Here is a 19677-nt window from a genome sequence, read left to right as displayed (position 1 = left end):
CATGTCTCTCTGCACCAGTCGTAATTCTGTCTCGAAGTTAGGAAGGTGCCGAATCTCCATATTATCTTCTTCAGAAGATTTGGTGTGGGAACGGTTGGAATTTCCCTGAATGGATGGGTCCGAACCCGCAACACCTTGTGCTTCATGCACTGTACTCTTGTTCCGCGATGACTCGGCATCAGATCCAGAGAAGGTTGACAATGGATTGATGCTAATGCATGGTGCAGCTGAAGCTGTATGACTTAATGCTTGTGGAGGGACATCTTGCATACCATCACTGTGAATTAACTGATCTGGATGCAAACTCTGTGACGCTGGGGCGATATTGGGGGCGACTTCAGGGGTGAGTTGGTCATGCACTGGCCCCTGACCCACGCTCCTGTGAGGACCGATAATGATGCCGAAATTGAGTGAAAAGCTTGCGGAAATTCAGCTTGAGGAAACGTGTCACAGCGTCGATATTTTCTGCGCCGTCATGATTTGCTTTCAGACAAATCCTCATCGGAATCCGACGAAGAATAGTGGTGTCTATATCGGCGTGATTTCTTTGACTTTTTCTTCGAGCGGGCTCGAGATGTACCAGATTTAATCTCCGATGATTCGTCCACCACGGGAATCCCCGAACATGGAATGTATGATGAAGTCGATGATGTCCCGTAAGTGGGCAACGCAATAACTCTGGTCTGTTCCGGTCCAACGTTCGCACCTGAACGTCGAGTGGGACTTGGTTGGCCTCAGCCCAACGGGTAGTAGAACGGCCAGGGCCGGCATGCTCACACACGGAGTTGCCGACCCACAACCAGAGAGCACGGAAACCGTATCAGATACAGCAGGTTCTACGGTCTGCACATGAGACCGTTTTCCCCGTTTATTATGCTTCACTCCTTCAGTCTGGGGATGAACAACGGCAGCGGCTTGGGATTTGCCCTTGGTCTTACCACCCTTGCTGCCCCGTGTTCCCTCTTTATGTTCAGTTCCCACTGCATCAGTCGGGGTAGGCAAATCTTTAAAATGCTCTGCCCGACCTGCAGGTTCTCCAGTCTGGGGGGACGGCGAGACGTCATTGTCTGCCGAGCCACGCACAGAAGACGAATTCGGGGCAACGTCATTTCGAAGCGACATTTCTCTTCCTTATTTATTAACTTTCACTTCACGAAGAATTGTTACACAACACAAGGTCTTTGTCTTACTTATCTTTTATTATTACAACTCTTGACCAAAATAGGAATACAGATAAAGACGAAGTACTCAATTATCTGAGGTACTGTAAAACACGTCTTATCTGTCCCGCCGCTAAGAGAAAAGAGGAAGCCAACATGGCGCTCGTGGCGCAGGGTAGTGTGGGTAGCATTATAGAGGGCGCTGTTGTATAAACTCTTAGCGAATGGAACCTGCCGGTAAGGGGAAAATGCAATTGTAGTGGCTCTTCAGGTAAGTGAGTGAAGTAGACATAGCATCCAAGCCATAATATGCCATTCAAGTCTCATGAAGAATGACTTCAAACAATATTTAATTTGTTGAGTAGGTAGTTTGCAATTCATAATCTTTTGGAGGTAGACATGGAGAACAAGGAGAGTATCAGAATTATAACATGATAAATGTCAGATATAACATGTAAGGCTGTCAATTTTTTAATAATTTAGTATTCGATTATTCGCAAGTTTATTTAAGCAAATATTCAAAAGACACTGATCAAATTTACACGTGCCAGCTACAACTGCATGCCGTGCCCATCAAAAGTTGCAAGCAAAGTGCGCCGTGTACAATTTGCATGCAGCGCTTGATGATATGGGCCGCTGCAGTGTTTTGCAGTATTTTATAAATCTGTCAAGGGCTTTAACCTGCTGAATCCTGGTTCATACTCGGCACGAATGCGAATGCGAAGCGAATTTGACGTTAAGAAACGTTCGCTGCAAAATTCGCCCAAGTTGAAATGTGTTCAACTTTTACGAATTCGCAGCACGAATACTTGCTATGACGTCACCAATTCACGTTCGCTTTCACTTTCGTGCCGAGTATGAACCGGGCTTAAAGGAGAAGAAGATGAACCGCTGTCGACAGCCGTTCATCCTCTTGTTACACAAATGTTACAACTTCACGATTAAAGTAACATCACTTTGTTTGTTCTTTTGAGTATTCGAACCGGCGAAAAGCTATTCCAATATTTCCGACAGCCCTAGTAACAAGGACAGGAAAACACGCGGACCATAAATTGATAGAATTACCAATATTAAGTCCTACAAAACCTATTAAGAAAATAATTTTGAATTTAGCATGATTTGTTTGTGAGATATGACATAATATGGATGATGAGCAAGAATAATACCACATATTAGTTTCTAAGGATTAAAAAATGGAGAGTGTATCCCAAGAAAAAACAAGAAAAGTAGTGTTAAAAAACACAAATGCCCCGCAACCATGCCTATTTCCATGACATAACACCACTCTATTAACATCAACTTACCTGGGTCACATGGAACGTTCATTGACATCGTTATTGTTTTCTTTAGGTTATATATGTAATTCCCATAAAGAATTTTTGTTTTTTGCTTTTCTGTTGGGAAGTCATTGTATGTGATTTAAGCAAACTGACTGGATATTTTCAGTCTTAAGCAAGACATTTCTCAAAGGCAAATCCTTTGAGCATTATCCTTTGAGTATTTACAAGGCCTACATGAAAAAAATAAGAATTTTTAAAAATAATCAAAAGAAAATATGGTTATTTGAATAAAGCTTGAGTTATCATCATGACATCATTTCTTTGGTTTTTAATAATGAGAACAGTTGGCCTATGGTGTCCGAAAGTGACTCAAAATCCTAAGAACAACCTACAGAGCTGCATATACATTGTACATGTACATGTACTATGGTGCAAGTCTCAAGTTTTAGTAATACATGGGGGTGTACATGTGTTTGTTTTTTGTTGTTTCAATTAAAAATATGACTGTCCAAGAAAAAAGGGTGGAGAAGCCACATTGATTATACAAAAAAACATGTATGAACAGTGTACAGGCCCCCTAATATTTTAGTGAGTGATTACACTTGCACATGCATACTGGTTTGGTAAACAAAAAAAAATGACCTTGGCCTTTGTCTTATGGGGTCCAAACTTATAAGTTATACTAGCAAGCTACCTTCACTGTATCAAGTGTCAAGACATACATGGACATACAATCCAGATATTGCTGTGGAACTCGTATAGTAAAGTTTTCGAGTTTGAAAGGGAAGTTTCAAAATGCTCTTATTTTAACCAGAATTAATTTCCTTGGCTAAAATTTGGACTTAATATCCTTTTTCTAAATTTTTCTTATTTGTGACAGATCAACCCACCTTGGAAATTCCTAGTTTTTGAGTAAAATCCATATATCTATTTCGTGAAAATCTTGTGGAGACGTATTCATCTATAGAATTTGCCCTGTGGAGACGTATACAATCTTTTGTTCCCTATTGTATGCCCGTCTCCAGAGGGCACGGTATATCAGATCACATGCACGCACACATGCACAACCCGTATAGTATTGCAATAGGGATAAATGCACACACACCTTCTTGTTCTGTAATTGTGGGGACTTACACTCGTCTGTGCAAGGAATTTGTTGGGACCGAAAATGCTATGGGGACAGCAGTCCTAATTTGCCTAACAATAAAAAACTTCCCCATAACGCGGTGTATGCCTACCCACACACACCCACGTGTGTAAATGCTGGCAATCGTGGACGCCCCATTGTCCCTAATCCTCTTTCCTTTGTTTGTACTCTTTTTAGCGACAGCTCTCATTGGTTTTGTACACGATTTGAGATCGTGGACGTTTGGTCAATCATGGACGTAATGTTTGCGCCCACATTCTTTTGTCCTACATCCACGATTGCCGGTGTTTACATACTCACACACACGTTTGTTTTACATACCCTATGTGGACATTCCTTTGTTTTCGTGTAGTTAAGAAAAACTCGGTACAAAAAATAACTTTACTTAAACTGTTAAAACGCTTTCAACCCAAATTTTTTCTATGATTCCCTATAGTGTTTCTCTTCATTCTGCCACAGATAAACCTAACCCAAAAATGCCTCTAAACCTGTTTTCCAGAAAGGGCGAAACGTTATTTGGACACGGCTTAGTCCACATATTGCAACACAACCTGCATTATGTGGACATCTTTTGTTCACAAGTCCACATAGTGAATGTAAGACAAACTCGCACACACACACACTGACGGACAAAGCATAAAAAAACATAAAAAAACTTTTTTTAATATATTATTACAAGCTGAATGAATTGATGGGCAGACATCTAGCTTCCATTTCTGAGGTGACAGTATTTATGTTGATTAGGTGCACAATGACGCATAGACTGTTTTGTTAAACATGAATGTTATGGTTTAATGTGCTGAAATGATATACCTTTTGTTGCTCATCTGCCTCCCTCTTTTGCTGAACGATGATCACAAGATATTCCTCACACTGCTTCTGAAACTGGGCAACTTTAGTCTTTGCATCCTCCAACTCAACAGACATGACTTCAACTTTTGCTCTTGTGTCATCAATTTTGAAGAGACCATTCTTGAGTTTGTTTGCAGCATCTCCCAACTCCTTCCGCTTCTCATACAGGAGACTGTCAACCCAGATTAAAAAGAATAGGAGAATGGAGTATAAAATACTTACATAGTCCTTAAGTGATTGTCAGTTTTACGTAATAATAGTCACTTTGAATTTGGCCAATGAAACTGTGTTGGACAAATGTTCCTGTCCATGGTATATCATTCCAATTGTACATACACACCAAGGCCGAAGGCCACAGGGCAAAAAAAGACAAAGGCAGCCCCCCCCCCCCCCATAGCTTGTAATTTTTGCACAAAAAGGGATATCTTCCCTTTCACAACAAATCCAGACTTACACTTTATATCCAGTAACCAGCTCCAGGTAATTAGTGGGGGTGACATAGTTGTGGCGCTTCAATTCAAACAACATTTTATGAGAACTCTCAACAACGGAGCGATGTATTGTGCAAAAGATCTGAGCCATGTTATTCTTCATCTAATCAAGAAAGAAAGAACAAGATCATAGTGTCATTGAATATGTTAAAAGTAACAAAACTCTCTTTGAGTTTTAACATGTTTAAATCAATGCTTAATATTAAAATCAGATTTTGAAAGGTAATCTTAATAATGTTGTTCATAATAATGATAAGAAGCAAATTGCTTTTGGAATCTCTTGCCTGCAAGGAAAAATATTTTTTTAAACAAGTCAGGTGTGTTTACAAACACAAATGCCCCGCAACCGTGACTGTTCCCATGACATAACACCACTCTTTTAACATCAACTTACATGTACCTTGGTCACATGGAACGTTAATTGACAGTAGTAGTGTCTTCTGTAGGTTTTATATGAATTAATCCCTAATCCCTATGATCTCAGAATAAATACAAGATTTCTATTGTTTTAGCCACTGTGACCTTGACCCTTGACCTTTCGACCCCCAATGCGATAGGCCTATTTGGATTACCCAGAATGATCCACAAACCAAATTTGAAGTTCATATGTAAAGTATTTCTCAAGTTATCGCACTGACAAAATTTCTTTTGTTTTAGCCACTGTGACCTTGACCCTTGACCTTTTTGGCCCCAAATGCAATAGTCTTCTTAGGATTGCCAAGAACGATCCACAAACCAAATTTGAAGTTCATATGTAAAGTATATCTCAAGTTATCGCGCTGACAAAATTTCTTTTGTTTTAGCCACTGTGACCTTGACCCTTGACCTTTTGGCCCCAAATGCAATCGGCTTCTTAGGATTGCCAAGAACAATCCACAAACCAAATTTGAAGTTCATATGTAAAGTATTTCTCAAGTTATCGCGCTGACAAAATTTCTATTGTTTCAGCCAAGTGACCTTGACCCTTGACCTTTCGGCCCCAAATGCAATAGGCTTCTTAGGATTACCAAGAACAATACACAAACCAAATTTGAAGTTCATATGTAAAGTATTTCTCAAGTTATCGCGCTGACAAATTTTTTTTGTTTTAGTCACTGTGACTTTGACCCTTGACCTTTCGGCCCCAAATGCAATAAGTTTCTTAGGATTACCAAGAACAATACACAAACCAAATTTGAAGTTCATATGTAAAGCATTTCTCAAGTTATCGCCCTGACAAGATTTGTCCGGACACACACACACACACACACACACCCTCAAATTTGTATCCTTGTGGAGACATTCCTTTGTTCTCGTGTAGTAAAGTGTTCAATTTTGAAAGTGAAGTTTCAAAATGCTCTTATTTTAACCAGAATTAGTTTCCTTGGCTGAAATTTGGACTTAATATCCCTTTTCTAAAACTCTTCCATTTGCGACGGATCAACCCACCTTGGAAATTCCTAGTTTTTGAGTAAAACCCATATATCTATTTCGTGAAAACCTTGTGGAGACCTATTCATCTATAGAAATTGCCCTGTGGAGACCTTTACAATGTTTTGTTCCCTATTGTGTGAGTGTCTCCACAAGGATACAAATTTGTAGTCATACACACCCACCCAGACTTACGTTACATACCTTGTGTGGACATTGCTTTGTTTTCGTGTAGTTAATAAAACTCGGTACAAAAAATAACTTTACTTAAACTGTGAAAACTCTTTTAACCCAATTTTTTTCCTATGATTCCCTATAGTGTTTCTCTTCATTCTGCTACAGATAAACCTAACCCAAAAATGCCTCTAAACCTGTTTTCCAGAAAGGGCAAAACCTTATGTGGACACGGCTTAGTCCACATAAGGTTAACACAACCTGCATTATGTGGACCTCTTTTGTTCACAAGTCCACATAGGGTATGTAACACAAACTCACTCACCCACACACACCCACCCACCCAGACTCAAATTTGTATCCTTGTGGAGACATTCCTTTGTTCTCGTGTAGTAAAGTGTTCAATTTTGAAAGTGAAGTTTCAAAATGCTCTTATTTTAACCAGAATTAGTTTCCTTGGCTGAAATTTGGACTTAATATCCCTTTTCTAAAACTCTTCCATTTGCGACAAATCAACCCACCTTGGAAATTCCTAGTTTTTTAGTAAAACCCATATATCTATTTCGTGAAAACCTTGTGGAGACCTATTCATCTATAGAAATTGCCCTGTGGAGACCTTTACAATGTTTTGTTCCCTATTGTGTGTGAGTCTCCACAAGGATACGAATTAAATTTTGTGGTCACATACACACCCACCCACCCACCCACCCACACACCCAACCACCCACCCACGGAAGGACAAGGCAGAAACAGTAAAAAAGTTGGAATCACCGAATTTGACATTCAACAAATTCCCCCCCCCCCCCCCCACAGAAGTGTGGTTGGGGTCTACGAACAAATACTTACCTGTAGAGCAATACTACTTATGCATATTCCCCCTACCGGCAGGTATTTTCCGCTAAGAGTTATATACAATAGCGCCCTCTGGCACCCTACCCATAATACCCTGCAGCATGCGTGCCTCGTGAGCGTCCTCTTTTCTCGAGCGCTAAGTCGGGAATACAAAATGTACTCATGTCATCGAGAAGAGTGGGGTAGGGTGGAGGGATGCTAAACAGGTAAGTATTCGTTCGTAGACCCCAACCACACTTCTTTTGGGGGGGGGGGGGGACAAGTCTACTTCACTCAACTTACCTGTAGAGCAATACTACTTATGCATAGACTAGCACCGTCAAGGCAGTGGGTCATGCGAGATGCTATTGTGCTTTCACAGGGGCACGTAACAATACGCGTAAACCCTGGATGGGCCCGTCGCTCCACATGTGGGTGGACAAGGCAGCCCAAAAAGGTCTGCATGAAAAGGACATTAATCATATGGTAGTCTCAACATGCTGACAGAGACGACACCAGACAGAGACACCAATGCTGGGGAGGTCTCCGGTCTGAAAATGTCTTGAGAACATGTTTGGGCTCAGTCAGTCGCCCTCAACACTGCTCTCCCATGCTCTGCCTTATTTTGTGCATGCGGACCGATCACACAGACTCTGCCATTGATACGTCCGTGGTTTCATGGATGACCCTAGCCAACCTTCAGGCAAGCTTGTCATGAAAGGCCTGCAGGTATGGTGGGGTCGTCATGATAAATACATGTCGTGAAAGGCCTGCTTGTATGGCAGGGTCGTCATGACAAATACGTGTCGCGAGAAGCCTGTCGGTATGGCAGCGTTGTCGTGACAAATACATTTGTAACTGCAAGTGACCGATTCAAAGTGTCCCTGTGCAGCTAATGTACGACGTTAAAGTCATGATTGGCACCAAGATTCTCGGTTTGGACAAGAATGGTTTGATGCCCGGAACAACGACGTCCGGAGGCACAGAGGGCTACGACAGTCTTAATTATAAATCCTTTCTCAGGGATCAGACGTCAAAGTCATGATCAGCACCAAAATTGTCTGTCTGAAACGGACAACAATCATTTGATGCCCAGAACAAAGACATCCGGAGGCAAAGAGGACTCCGATAGTCTGTGTTTAAAAACCTTCCTTAGGGATCAGACGTCAAAGTCATGATCAGAACTAACATTTTCCATCTGGAACGGACAATGATTTGATGCCTGGAACAAAGATGTCCGGAGGTAAAGAGGACTCCGACAAACTTAGTTAAAAAATCCTCCCGTAGGAATCGGATGGGCACACTCGGTTCCCACCAGATGTGGTCCATCTCTATTATACAGAAAACATTCCTTTACTACATGTACATCTAGAAGTAACAACTGCTTACAAAAAAAGGCAACCGTAGGGACAAATGAAACAGATGTGAAATTGTTCACTGGTACACAGAACTCTAAAGATCTCGATAACGTTTTTTGGATAGGAAAAGCGTGGAAGAGGTCCCACAATTCAAGGGTGTTAAAACATCCCCTTAATTAACTGACATGGAAGTTCAACTGACTAACATAAAGTAATCTACTGTCGTGTTAGAAGTCCCTCAAGTGCAGGCTGTAAAAACCGTAGCTTGCTTGAGAAAGGTCTGATGCGCAAAGGGATTGCATTACAACATCCAGCACATCAGGAGAAATTCCTGCGGAGCCGGGTGAAGGAAACCCAAGCTGCGCTGGAACAGAATATTGTTCTCCTCAGAAGTACATTTGTACCCCTTACTGGTGAACCAAGGAAATGGTTATAGCCCTGGGAAACCAATCAATGGGACCAACATGGAGTAAAGAAGAGGACCTTGTCATCCTTCTGCTCCAGTTGATTAAGTACCCGAGGGATAAGAGGAAAATGACAGGAAGGTGTATACAAGTAGCCTGTCCGTCTTCATCATCATTGTATTCATGTGCCATGGGCAGGGGTCAGGAACCCTCGGGCATTAGCATGGAAATCTGTGACTAATTTGTGAAACAAGTCAGATTGACATGTGGTTAGTTGCTCAACAGCTACCACTGTCGGGAGGACCCACCACCCCTATGGAGGGCATTAGAAGCAACGTTGTCCTCGCTTGGGAAGTGGAACGTTGAAAGCAAGAAACTATGAGGCAAACCCCAATGGGGTATTTCTCAAGTGAGTGTACACAGTTGTGCAGGCTGCCTGCCCACCTGGTCGTCGATGTAAACCACAACCGTGTCAAAGTCACATCGAACCAGGATCATCTGGCATATCACCGAATATAGAAAATAACATCGCAGTTTCTCCGAGACTGCCAGCATCTCAAGTATGTTAATGGAACTTGAATGATGTTCAAACAGGGCCTCACCAATCCGCCACTAGATGCGGGTGGTGGGCAGTTAACCGTCAGGGTAACATGTCTGCCATGACAGTTAGTGAAGGCTGCGATTTGTGAGAGGCCCACCTTTGTGAGGTTGGCAACGTCGAACCATAGGAGGCGCTGCATAAGTCAGGTCATGGCCTGCACTGAATGCAGTGATGACTGGGCCGGTGTCACATGAAAATCCGACTCCTATGAAAATCGGACCCCTTTTCCCTATTATTGGTTAATCCTTCTCACGTGACCGGTCACTTTCCTAATTACCATACTTACGCATGCGCGTTATTACCAATGAGTCCGAATTTCATAAAAACGTAAATTCACGCTACACCGGAACAAGAAAAATAGGTGAATGCCACCAATCTTTGTTTCCACAGCGCAGTCAAATCACCTTTACTATCTGAGCAGAGGCTAGGAGTGAGGCGGAAAAAAGGCTGGATGTGGCCACCATGAAGTTGCAGCGAGAATCTTTGTTTGAAAATCGCGAAATTCTCAGTGCTCTGGCCTGAAAAGGAGTTGCAGTTGTGTACCCTTCAGGTCAGGGCTCGTTCCCCATGCTGATGTGGCATATGTGGCATGGCGTACAGAAAATGTTGCTTGCACGGCCACACAAAATCATCTGGGCAAACTTCAAGAGGTATGCAGCTGAGAAACAAACAACAGTTTGTTCTTCACCTGCGCTGGCCTGACTGTGGGGTTGATGGCTTTCTGAGATTGACCATTTGAGTACATGTAGTTGACATCGACCAATATGGATGTAAACATCGATATCCCCCGCATAAGAAAAAGATTTTTGTCCGTTAAAACTTAAAAGGTGGGACTCCAATCTTTGGCGGGCGCCCTTTGACGGGAGAAACAGTTCATCAAGCATGTTACCCCGGCGGGCCAAGATTGTTAGGGTCTGCACTCATGTAAACTAAGTACTGAGTGCAGACCGTTGAATTGACAGTGAAAATAGCGGTCAACACGTCCACTGATGAGACTGTCGAGTTAAGATTAAAACATTAAACCTAATGTACTTCATGAGGATAAAGAGGAAGGCTTGAACGCGTATCGCCAAGCCTACTTTAATTCTGCTGCAAAGTGTATTCAAGCTTTTCGCCAGTATTATCTATGAAGGGCCGCTTGAATAATGGGGTCCCTCTACCGCTGGTAGCTTGTGTTTAGCTGCATTGAAGAGGGAGGTGTGACAAACAAAAAAATTTACCGAATTTTGCTAAGGCCAAAAAAAAAGTCTCCAGTTTCTGGTATGGAGCTTGCCCAAAAAGTGGTGCGGCGACGCGGCTTTATTATTTTTTTTTACCTGATTTTTTTCGCTTCAAATGTCGGCTGATGACTGCAAATGGTGCCCGACTAAACTTAGTGCAAATATATGGGAGTCCAGAGAGGCCACATAAAGTTTATTCTTGACCACAACCCCATCTAAAACACGTTTAAACTGTGCAGCAGCAGGATTCCAGTCAAACCAGTGAGTTTGGCGGTTTTGAGACATCATCTTTCATTGAAAAAAAACCTTTGTCATTTTGCCGACGCGCATGGCTACGGCAACGCGTGCATACCAGAAACCGGAGACTTTTTTTTTTGGCCTAATAGAAAACAATAATGATCACATTATTGCTTGAAAAGCAACAGGCAGTTTGGATACAGGCACAATCTTTCGAATGTAGTCCACAACATGCCTGAACCATGGAAGTATCACATCACCCAGTCGCTGAGGTTATGCTCAGGTTATGCAGGACCCTGTAAACGAGAACCGTCCAACATATCTGGAGGAACGAGTTGCACCCGGCCAGTCAGTTATTGAACAACTCCTTCGGAGACAATGGACAGTGTACATACACAAGTACTGCACACAAGTACTGCACACATGTACAAAATGTACATGAAAAATGTAGCGATCTCAGTACAGCAAGAAACACCGCCGCACAGCTAAGCACTGCGCGGCGTGTCCCTTTGTCCTTGAGTCACCCAACCGTGACTGGTGTAGAGGGCTATAGAGCACGGCTCGCAACTGAACTCAAGACGGGCCATTTTATCAACATGCCCACTCGGCAATACATGTATAAATGTATATGACCAACAATGAAGCCGAGAACAATTGCAAGGCTTGCAATGAGTGGGCTGAAAAACCGACCCTCATCCTGGTAGCGTTTGCCGCGGTGTGATCGGTGCAATAACTCGCGCGGATTAGAAAAAATAATGAAGCCGTTCCCGTCTGAGAAATGGACACACACACTTGATCCAACGGAGGTTTGGGGAACACCTTATTGTTAGATGTGAAGCCCATCCTGCGCTCGATTTGAAAAATTTGTGATCGGACGGAGGGGGCTCATCAGCGGAGGGTAATTTAAGTACCCATGTAATGTCCCTCTGTAGCAAACGGAGTTCCGTTTCCGTGATGGACAGCCATTGTAATTGGTCTGGTTCTTCGTCATCATCAGATGAATCACCCGATTGCGAAGGCCAAGTTGACCCCGGTGAATGAGAGCCGTCTGGAGGGGATTGTTGTACAGAACCACGTGGTGGAGGCTGGCCAACACCCTTGGAGATAATAGACATACATTGTAGATGGGTGAAGACTAAATACAGGCGGGGATCCTGGCGCACGGCTAACTGCGTGCGGTAGGTCCCGTTGTCTCTGGTCCACCTGACCGAGGCCCACGGCCGGCGAATGTGAAGTTTCGTTCGCCATAGGCCAGGCCTCCGGTGCAGCACGCAACCATGTGTGGTATACATGAACATGTACATGTACATAGTACATGAACATGTATGTACATGTGCATTTTTGTACATGTACCTCATTGTGCTTGGGCCACGCAATCGTGACCAATGAATGACGACTATGAAGCATTCACTGCAGGTAGGGACTCCCGGAGCGCGGTTAACTGTGTGCGGTGTGTCCCTTTGTTCACGGGTCACTCAACCGTGACCAGTGACTGGAGACTGTGAGGCGAGACCAACGACCGAGGGTTGTGGGGCGTGGCTTGCCACTTCAGGGGGGCCACCATTAGGGCCCGCCTGGCGGCCCGTAGACATAGCCGATAGTTTAGCTGAAATCGACTGAAATGCCTGCAGGAAATCAGACCTCGAGATCGAGTCCTCACGTCAGGAGCGTTTGCCCCGATGGGACCGGTCAGAGGAGCAGTCAGAATCTGAGGAAGAACGGCGTGAACGGCGATCAGCTTTCTTCTTCTTGCTCTTCTTCTTTGAAGAATGACCCCAGGTGTGTCTGACGACAAGTCAGAAGACACCTGGGGCACCGGGAACCTCGAACAACAGAAAAAAATCCGATGACGAGAATGATCCCTCAGAGCGAGATAGACCGGGGGTCGTCGGGCCGGGAAACCTCCGGCCGACCGGCTCCGCATCGCTCATAGCATACCCGGCCGACAGCGCTTCAGGCCCCGTGGGCTGAGCGAACGCTGGTCGGTCCGATAGCCGGTGCAACAGCCCGTCCTGGCAACCAGTGGTACTCGGCACTGTGTCGGGAGGGCACGGGTGACTAGAGCCCACTGGAGTGTGGTGGCTAGTCCCCTTGGGCTGCCCTGCGCTCGGGGAAGGGCCAGGGGCTATAGCGGCGCTCATACCCGAGCCACGGTTGCCCTGTCGGCTCTTATTAGGCTTCGCTCCGGCACAGGAGGTATGTTTTGGAGGAACCTTGCCGGAGCGTGCCTTTTGTTTGGGTGTTTCGCTTGAATTGACCGGAGAAGGAGACCGAGGCCCCTTCAACTGGTCAGCGGAACTGCCAATGCCCCCAGCCGGCAGTGGCTGTGAATGCTGGACGAGGGACTGCTGCGTTAACGTAGCGTTAACGGCAGAGTCCCCCGAGAACTCGGTCCGTTCCGCGGGAGAGGAATTCCCCCGGTTTGTGACAGATCGGTTCTCCCCAAAAGCTTCATAATAATCGAATCAATATAACCAAGAAAATGATGAGAAACTCTACAAACTGTTGTTTAATTAAGTGAAAAAAGGGTAGTAAATTGACGAGGAAAAACAGGAGCTATTTTACACACGTCCTTCCCGACCTGCCGCTAAGAGAAAAGAGGACGCTCACGAGGCACGCATGCCGCGGGGTATTATGGGTAGGGCGCCAGAGGGCGCTATTGTATATAACTTTTAGCGGAAAATACCTGCCGGTAGGGGGAATATGCATAAGTAGTATTGCTCTACAGGTAAGTTGAGTGAAGTAGACACATGTATATCCAACACATATTACACAAAACCCCTGCATATCCAGATGTCTATGTGTGATAAGAATGCATTCATCATAGCATGTCTTCAGCGCTCCTTGTGCGCATGCCAATGAAGGTGAAAATAGCAATAGAAAAAATACAACCATTATTTAACATTATCATATTCCTATTCTTTCAGGGAGTGTTACAAATGTATGTATGTCAATTTTGTATCAAAGACATTTTCATAAGTTACTAAATACATTTTTCAGTTTGACATTTTATGTACTGTAATTTCTGTCATGTTTGCAAATTTTGTCGCTTCAGTAAAGAAAACAAATGGTGGAAATGAGGGAAACAAGTCTGGTCATTAAATAATATAATCCATATGTGATTGATTCAATAACGTCTTTTTCTGTGTGTGATGTTATTACTTTTACATGTTTGCAGAGAGAAAGAAACGATTCACAAAAAAAATATTAACCGTGCTTAAAGTTACTAGTAATACTCCTAATCTTACTTATAATCTCCCAGGCTTCCAAAACTTTTTTGAAATTTTGTGATAGTGGTGGCTATTTTTCAAAGCACTACTGCAGCTCGAACTGATTTCCATCCACAGTGACACTTTATTACCAGTTTTTTCAACCATACTCTTAAATTCCTCGACAAAATCTCGCACTGCTGATGGGTCTCATCGCGGCAATATTGACACCAATGTGTTTGCGAATTGCTAGCTCACGATCATCACTGCACAGTACGTGCAAAATACACACACATCCATACGCAATATACAAACACGAGGTGCAAACCCATTGAAAATTATTTTTAGTCTGGTCCTCAAGTACTCCGCTGCGCACACTGCATTGATGTCTATCAGGTTCTTGACCGCATTGCTTATTAGACTTGTCACCAGTCCATCCATTATTGTAAATTAGGGCCTAAAACGTGTGAAATCCGGAATCCGCACAAATTTCCGCACTTAAATCCGGAAATCTGGACAAATCACATCCATGTTTAATCTGTGAATGACCTTGACCTATGGCGTTTACTCTGGTGCCATCTGCTTTATGATGTCCCGCCATTTTTTTCCTTTCAGTTTTGTGCCATCCAGCTAGCAGTGGCCAACGAGTAAATGCCTGCTCTGCTGATGTCTGCTTTCAAGCAGTCTGTCCATCTCTTTTGGTAGTCTCCCCTAGGTCTGCTGCCTTGGATGTGTGCCTCTAGTGCTTGTTTGGAAAATCATGATGGTCGCATTCTTTGGATGTGGCCTTTAATAGTAGCTCATCCTTTTTGAGTAATTTTGTCTAGAATAGTACGATTCATGCCCTAGAGTTTATGTATGGTGGGTGTTACGTATCTTCTCTAGTCTTGTTATTCCCATGATTTTTCTTAAGCACATCATCTTGAGAGTTTGTTCTATTCATTTGGATATCTAGGCTGATATCTTTTGAGATTGCCATGACTTCAGTCTTGGTTATATTTATCTTCAATCCAAATGTTGTACTACTCTTGTGAACTAGGTTGACTATGGTTTGGAGATGAGTGCGATGTCATCTGCGAACCGCAGGATGTTTGTTAGCTGTCCCTGGATGGTGATACCTATGTTGGAGTCATGGAGTGCACATAACATTACTAACACAAGCAAGTTATTAAAAAGCTGAGGTGATACCACGGATCCCTGTTGGACTCCTACTGTTGTGGAGAACCAATATGTCAGACTGTCCCTTTACTCTTATAGCACTTGAAGATTTCCTGTAGAAAGCTTTTAGTAGTCTAGTAATCTTACTGGAGAATCCAAAGAAGCCAAGGGCCTTCCACAGTCCTTCCTGCTATATAGAATCAAAGGCCTTTTCAAAGTCTACACTTTTTCCTTTTTTCCAGATTTGATCGTCTGCCTTAGAGTAAAGAGTTGATTGACAATTGACCAACCTGGCCTGAACCCCACTTGGGCCTCTGAGAGAATTTTTTCAGTCTTTGTTAGGATTCGTCTTTGGAGTATTATGGTGAGTATCTTGCAAAAATGGCTTAGTTGGCCAATTCCTGTGTAGTTCCCACAGTCTAACTTGTCTTTTTTTCTTGTAGAAAGGTGTTATGATTGCCCTTTCAAAGTCCCCTGGGAAGTCTCCAGTGTCTTTTTTCTAATTGAACATTGTGCTGCAGATGTAGAGGTTATTTATGGCAAAGAAGTTCAAAAACTTCTCTCCTCTGTCATTTGAAGCTCCAAGCTCCATAAGCATGTTTATGATGCTCTCCCATTGCTCCCAGTTATTTCCAACCTTTACGTTTAAATCTCCTATGAGAATGTGCATAGTTAGGTTTATCTCCCACTGCTACACCAGGGTACAGGTCATGTAAATGTACATGTACATGTTTGTGATACACAGACCACTTAGAAGTCACATTAAAAAAACTACCCTTTCTGGTCCCTCCCCTGTTTACACCAGACCCCTTGTGGTTTGCCATCTCCCTTTGTTTCTTTGTTCTCTCATCCACCCTCCCCTGCATCTTTCCACACCTTTCCCTCCTAATCCTCCTTTTGTGTTTCTTCTTTCAGCCCTGCATGTTTGTGTGCACCCCCATGTTAATGTATGTATCTCTGTCATTTCTGTTTTAGCCTCTGAAGAAGAACTTGCTAAGTTCGCAACGTCAGGCCACATTAATTTTAAGATTAAAAAAACTATTCATATTATGAAGAAAGGACAACATGCAGATAAAGGCTGATTACGCATTCAAAAAAAACCTGATCTAACCCCATTAAATTCTACTTCTACACATTAAGAAGATGATTATAGCTTAATGGCTGAGGTAAGTTTTACGCTGCTTGTTTGAAAAGTTGTATTATCTTAACTCAATGATCAAAAACTTCACTACCTGCTACAATATTTAACACCATAATATGATGGACTTAACTCCCTACATGAAAGAAATTGGGATACAGATCTAGCATGTTGCAATGGCAATAATCATGCCTACCAGTAGACATACATGTACTGCCTTAAATCGTTAATAAATTTGTTTGAATACTGTATAATTTTGAAAAAGCATTATGTAGTATGTACCTCTTCATTGCCTCCCACATCAATAGTTTCTAGATACTTCTCAGCAACTTCAATTAGGGCATCTTTTGGCCACTCTGTGAACCAGTCAATCGTTGTGCAATTCACAAAAGCTGGGTACATCCGAATCCGGTTTCTGTGAATATATCAGAATAAATTATACTCTTAAACTTGAAATATCTCAGAGGCTCTTCAGAGTTCCACAGGAACTAACACAGCAAATAAGATTTTAGGGTTTGAATGGTGAAGATATAAAAATAATTATAGCAACAAGATTAAGTTTACGCTTGCACCATGAAACAAATCTCTTTTGTGAGCTTGTAAGGAGACTGAGGGATTCCAACCATGAAGGGTTCTTACGTAGTAGAACTGGGAGTGGTGAAGCGTTTGAAAGATGAATTTGTGGAGCACATTGCCAACTGGGGCAAGGGGTGCCTGATGATCAGTGAGGCGTGTCAGTGTGGTGGAAGGGAGCCATGGGGAAGGGTATTATGAGACCCATAGGCTGATTAAAGTCTGGGAACTGAATTGTCCTTGGGTAAAGCAGACCCACGTGACTGTCTAGTGAGGATGGGGCGCCAGATAACACTAATGGAAAAACCAATGTTTTGGGTTACTTTGTCTTGCTTGAGGAAAAAATTTCAAGCGCTCAAAATACATCAGCCTTCCTGAAAAGATGTACAGATTCCAACACCATTTCTCCGGGCCTTCAGCTCTGAGACCTCATCTGCCATCAACAACATCAAGTCCAGAGACATCCTAAAGAAAGCCAGCCTTTTTCTACTCCGCCACAATATCACCATGACCAGATCATCCCTCGCATCTTTAGACAAGCAGATCTCTATTGTTTGTAAGTACCTTAACTCCAGTGTGTCCCAAGTAGATTTCCTTAAGATCAAACAGCTCACACTATCTTCTTGTACCCATGCTTTCAAAGAAACCTGCCGCAACCGAATCAAGAAGTTCCTAACCCTCATCAAGTACAACACCCACCCCAGGTTCTACTCAGGTAATAGGATCGTCTATATCCCCACGCCTACCGGTGTTGCACATGTCGAGACTGGCTTTGGTTTCGAGACCAGTCTTGAGACAAGTTTGCCGTGGTCTTGGTCTCGAACACATATGGTCTCGGACCTGCTGTTCTCAGAATTTCTGTCTGAGACCAGCTCGAGACCAATAAACAATGCCCTACTATCTGGAAAAAAATATTAAGAACAGAATATAAATTAGACTCCGATGTCTCTCATGCAGTTGCCTAACAAAATTCCGCAAGAACACGTGAGTCATTTCATTCACAAAAAATCTTCATCGTTCTTAGCAACTGACTACCGTATTCGAATAGTCAATCCAGGAGGAGGCACAGGCTGAGGTGGTTTGGTCATGTGGAGAGAAAGGAGGATGTCAACTGGGTCAAGAGGTGTACCAACGTAATTGTGGGTGGGCCCACACCCGTCGGCCGACCGCGCAAGACTTGGCAGAGCTCCGTGTCAGATGACATGCGACTGCTTGGAGTCAATGCGAGGGACGCGATGGACAGGGCCAAGTGGAGGAGAGCCATAGGGAGAAAGCAGGCCAACCCAGAACAGACTGGACAACGGCCTTAAAACCGACATGATGAATCCAGCAGCAACCTCAAATTTAGATTTGTTTATTAAATGCAATGTAAAAATAGAAGCATTTACATACCTGAATGGATCTCCAACTGGACTCATGCAAAGCACAACATGGAGATTGGTGCGTACACGCTCAATGAAGTATGCAAACATGCTGTCTGGGGATTCAGGAATGCCCTCTTTCTTGGCATCAGCTGATAAGGCATTACGAACCTAATGGAACATGAAAAGTAAAAAAGAAGAAGATTTATTGTGCCATTTGAACACACAATTTAATCCAATATTCCTAGGAAACATCAACTTATACACTATTATTCAAAGGAAGAGTAAATCATTTGTCATTTGTGCTGCTGTTTTGTTTGAAGCAAGAACAGTGCTCAAAATTGAAAGGGGGGGTTAACAACTAACCTGATAAGGTTATTATCTCTGTGAATGCTGTATATTTCAAGAAAACAATATTCTAGGATCTTGATTTTAATTCGAGTCATGTTTTGAATTGTGCCTGGGACACGTTCTCATACAGCTGATTGCAGCTACACGATGTCACGCCCTGAACTGACAAAAAGCATGCACGCATGTGCGTCGCGTCAACATTTGCGAGCAACCATTCATTGAAAAAATTGCCAAAAGACAGTTTTGAAGTGGATTCCATCACAAGTCCCTGAAAGTCCTTGCAAGTCCATCACAAGTCTCAATTCAAGTTACTAGCTATTCAAATGAACTGTAATAAAAACATTCCTTCGTCATTGTTCATCCTGTTACTTGTGAGTGGCCTTATGAACGGATTGTGAATGGACGTGTGGTGGACTAGACTACACCACTCCCAAAACCCCAAACCCAATCCTCTTTGCGTAGCCCTTACCGAATTCTAAAATACAAAAGGTATACCTTTTGCTTTTTTTTTCAAGAGAAATGCTGAGGAATGGTAAACAAAGGTGTACATGAATGGAAAACGAATCAATCTTGGACGTTCCACACAGAATTTGTTTACACCTTTGGCAATGGCCTCGAGGCCAATTTTCATGGCCTCGGCCTTGGCCTCGAAGGTGCAAGGCCTCGGCCTTGTCCTCGAAGCCTTCTGGCCTCGGCGAATTGGTCGAGGCCGGCTCGAGGCC

The 19677-nt window shown here is 43.2% G+C and overlaps 1 protein-coding gene across 2 annotated transcripts in view; it reads right to left on the bottom strand.

The window, feature by feature from the left end:
- LOC119728258 (dynein heavy chain 2, axonemal-like) overlaps positions 1-19677 on the bottom strand; it is a 160116-nt gene that overhangs the window by 73070 nt on the left and 67369 nt on the right. For both annotated transcript variants that reach the window (XM_038200414.1, XM_038200415.1), the window contains exons 21-24: positions 18636-18775; positions 16953-17085; positions 4894-5033; positions 4401-4611 (exon numbers count right to left, since the gene is read on the bottom strand). In XM_038200414.1, the coding sequence (XP_038056342.1) occupies positions 4401-4611; positions 4894-5033; positions 16953-17085; positions 18636-18775 (624 nt within the window). The remainder of the gene's footprint in view (positions 1-4400; positions 4612-4893; positions 5034-16952; positions 17086-18635; positions 18776-19677) is intronic.

This window comes from Patiria miniata, unplaced genomic scaffold (genome assembly GCF_015706575.1).
Source record: "Patiria miniata isolate m_02_andy unplaced genomic scaffold, ASM1570657v1 HiC_scaffold_20, whole genome shotgun sequence".
In the NCBI taxonomy this organism is placed as follows: Eukaryota; Metazoa; Echinodermata; class Asteroidea; order Valvatida; family Asterinidae; genus Patiria; species Patiria miniata.
This window is presented reverse-complemented; position numbering and strand designations above follow the sequence as displayed.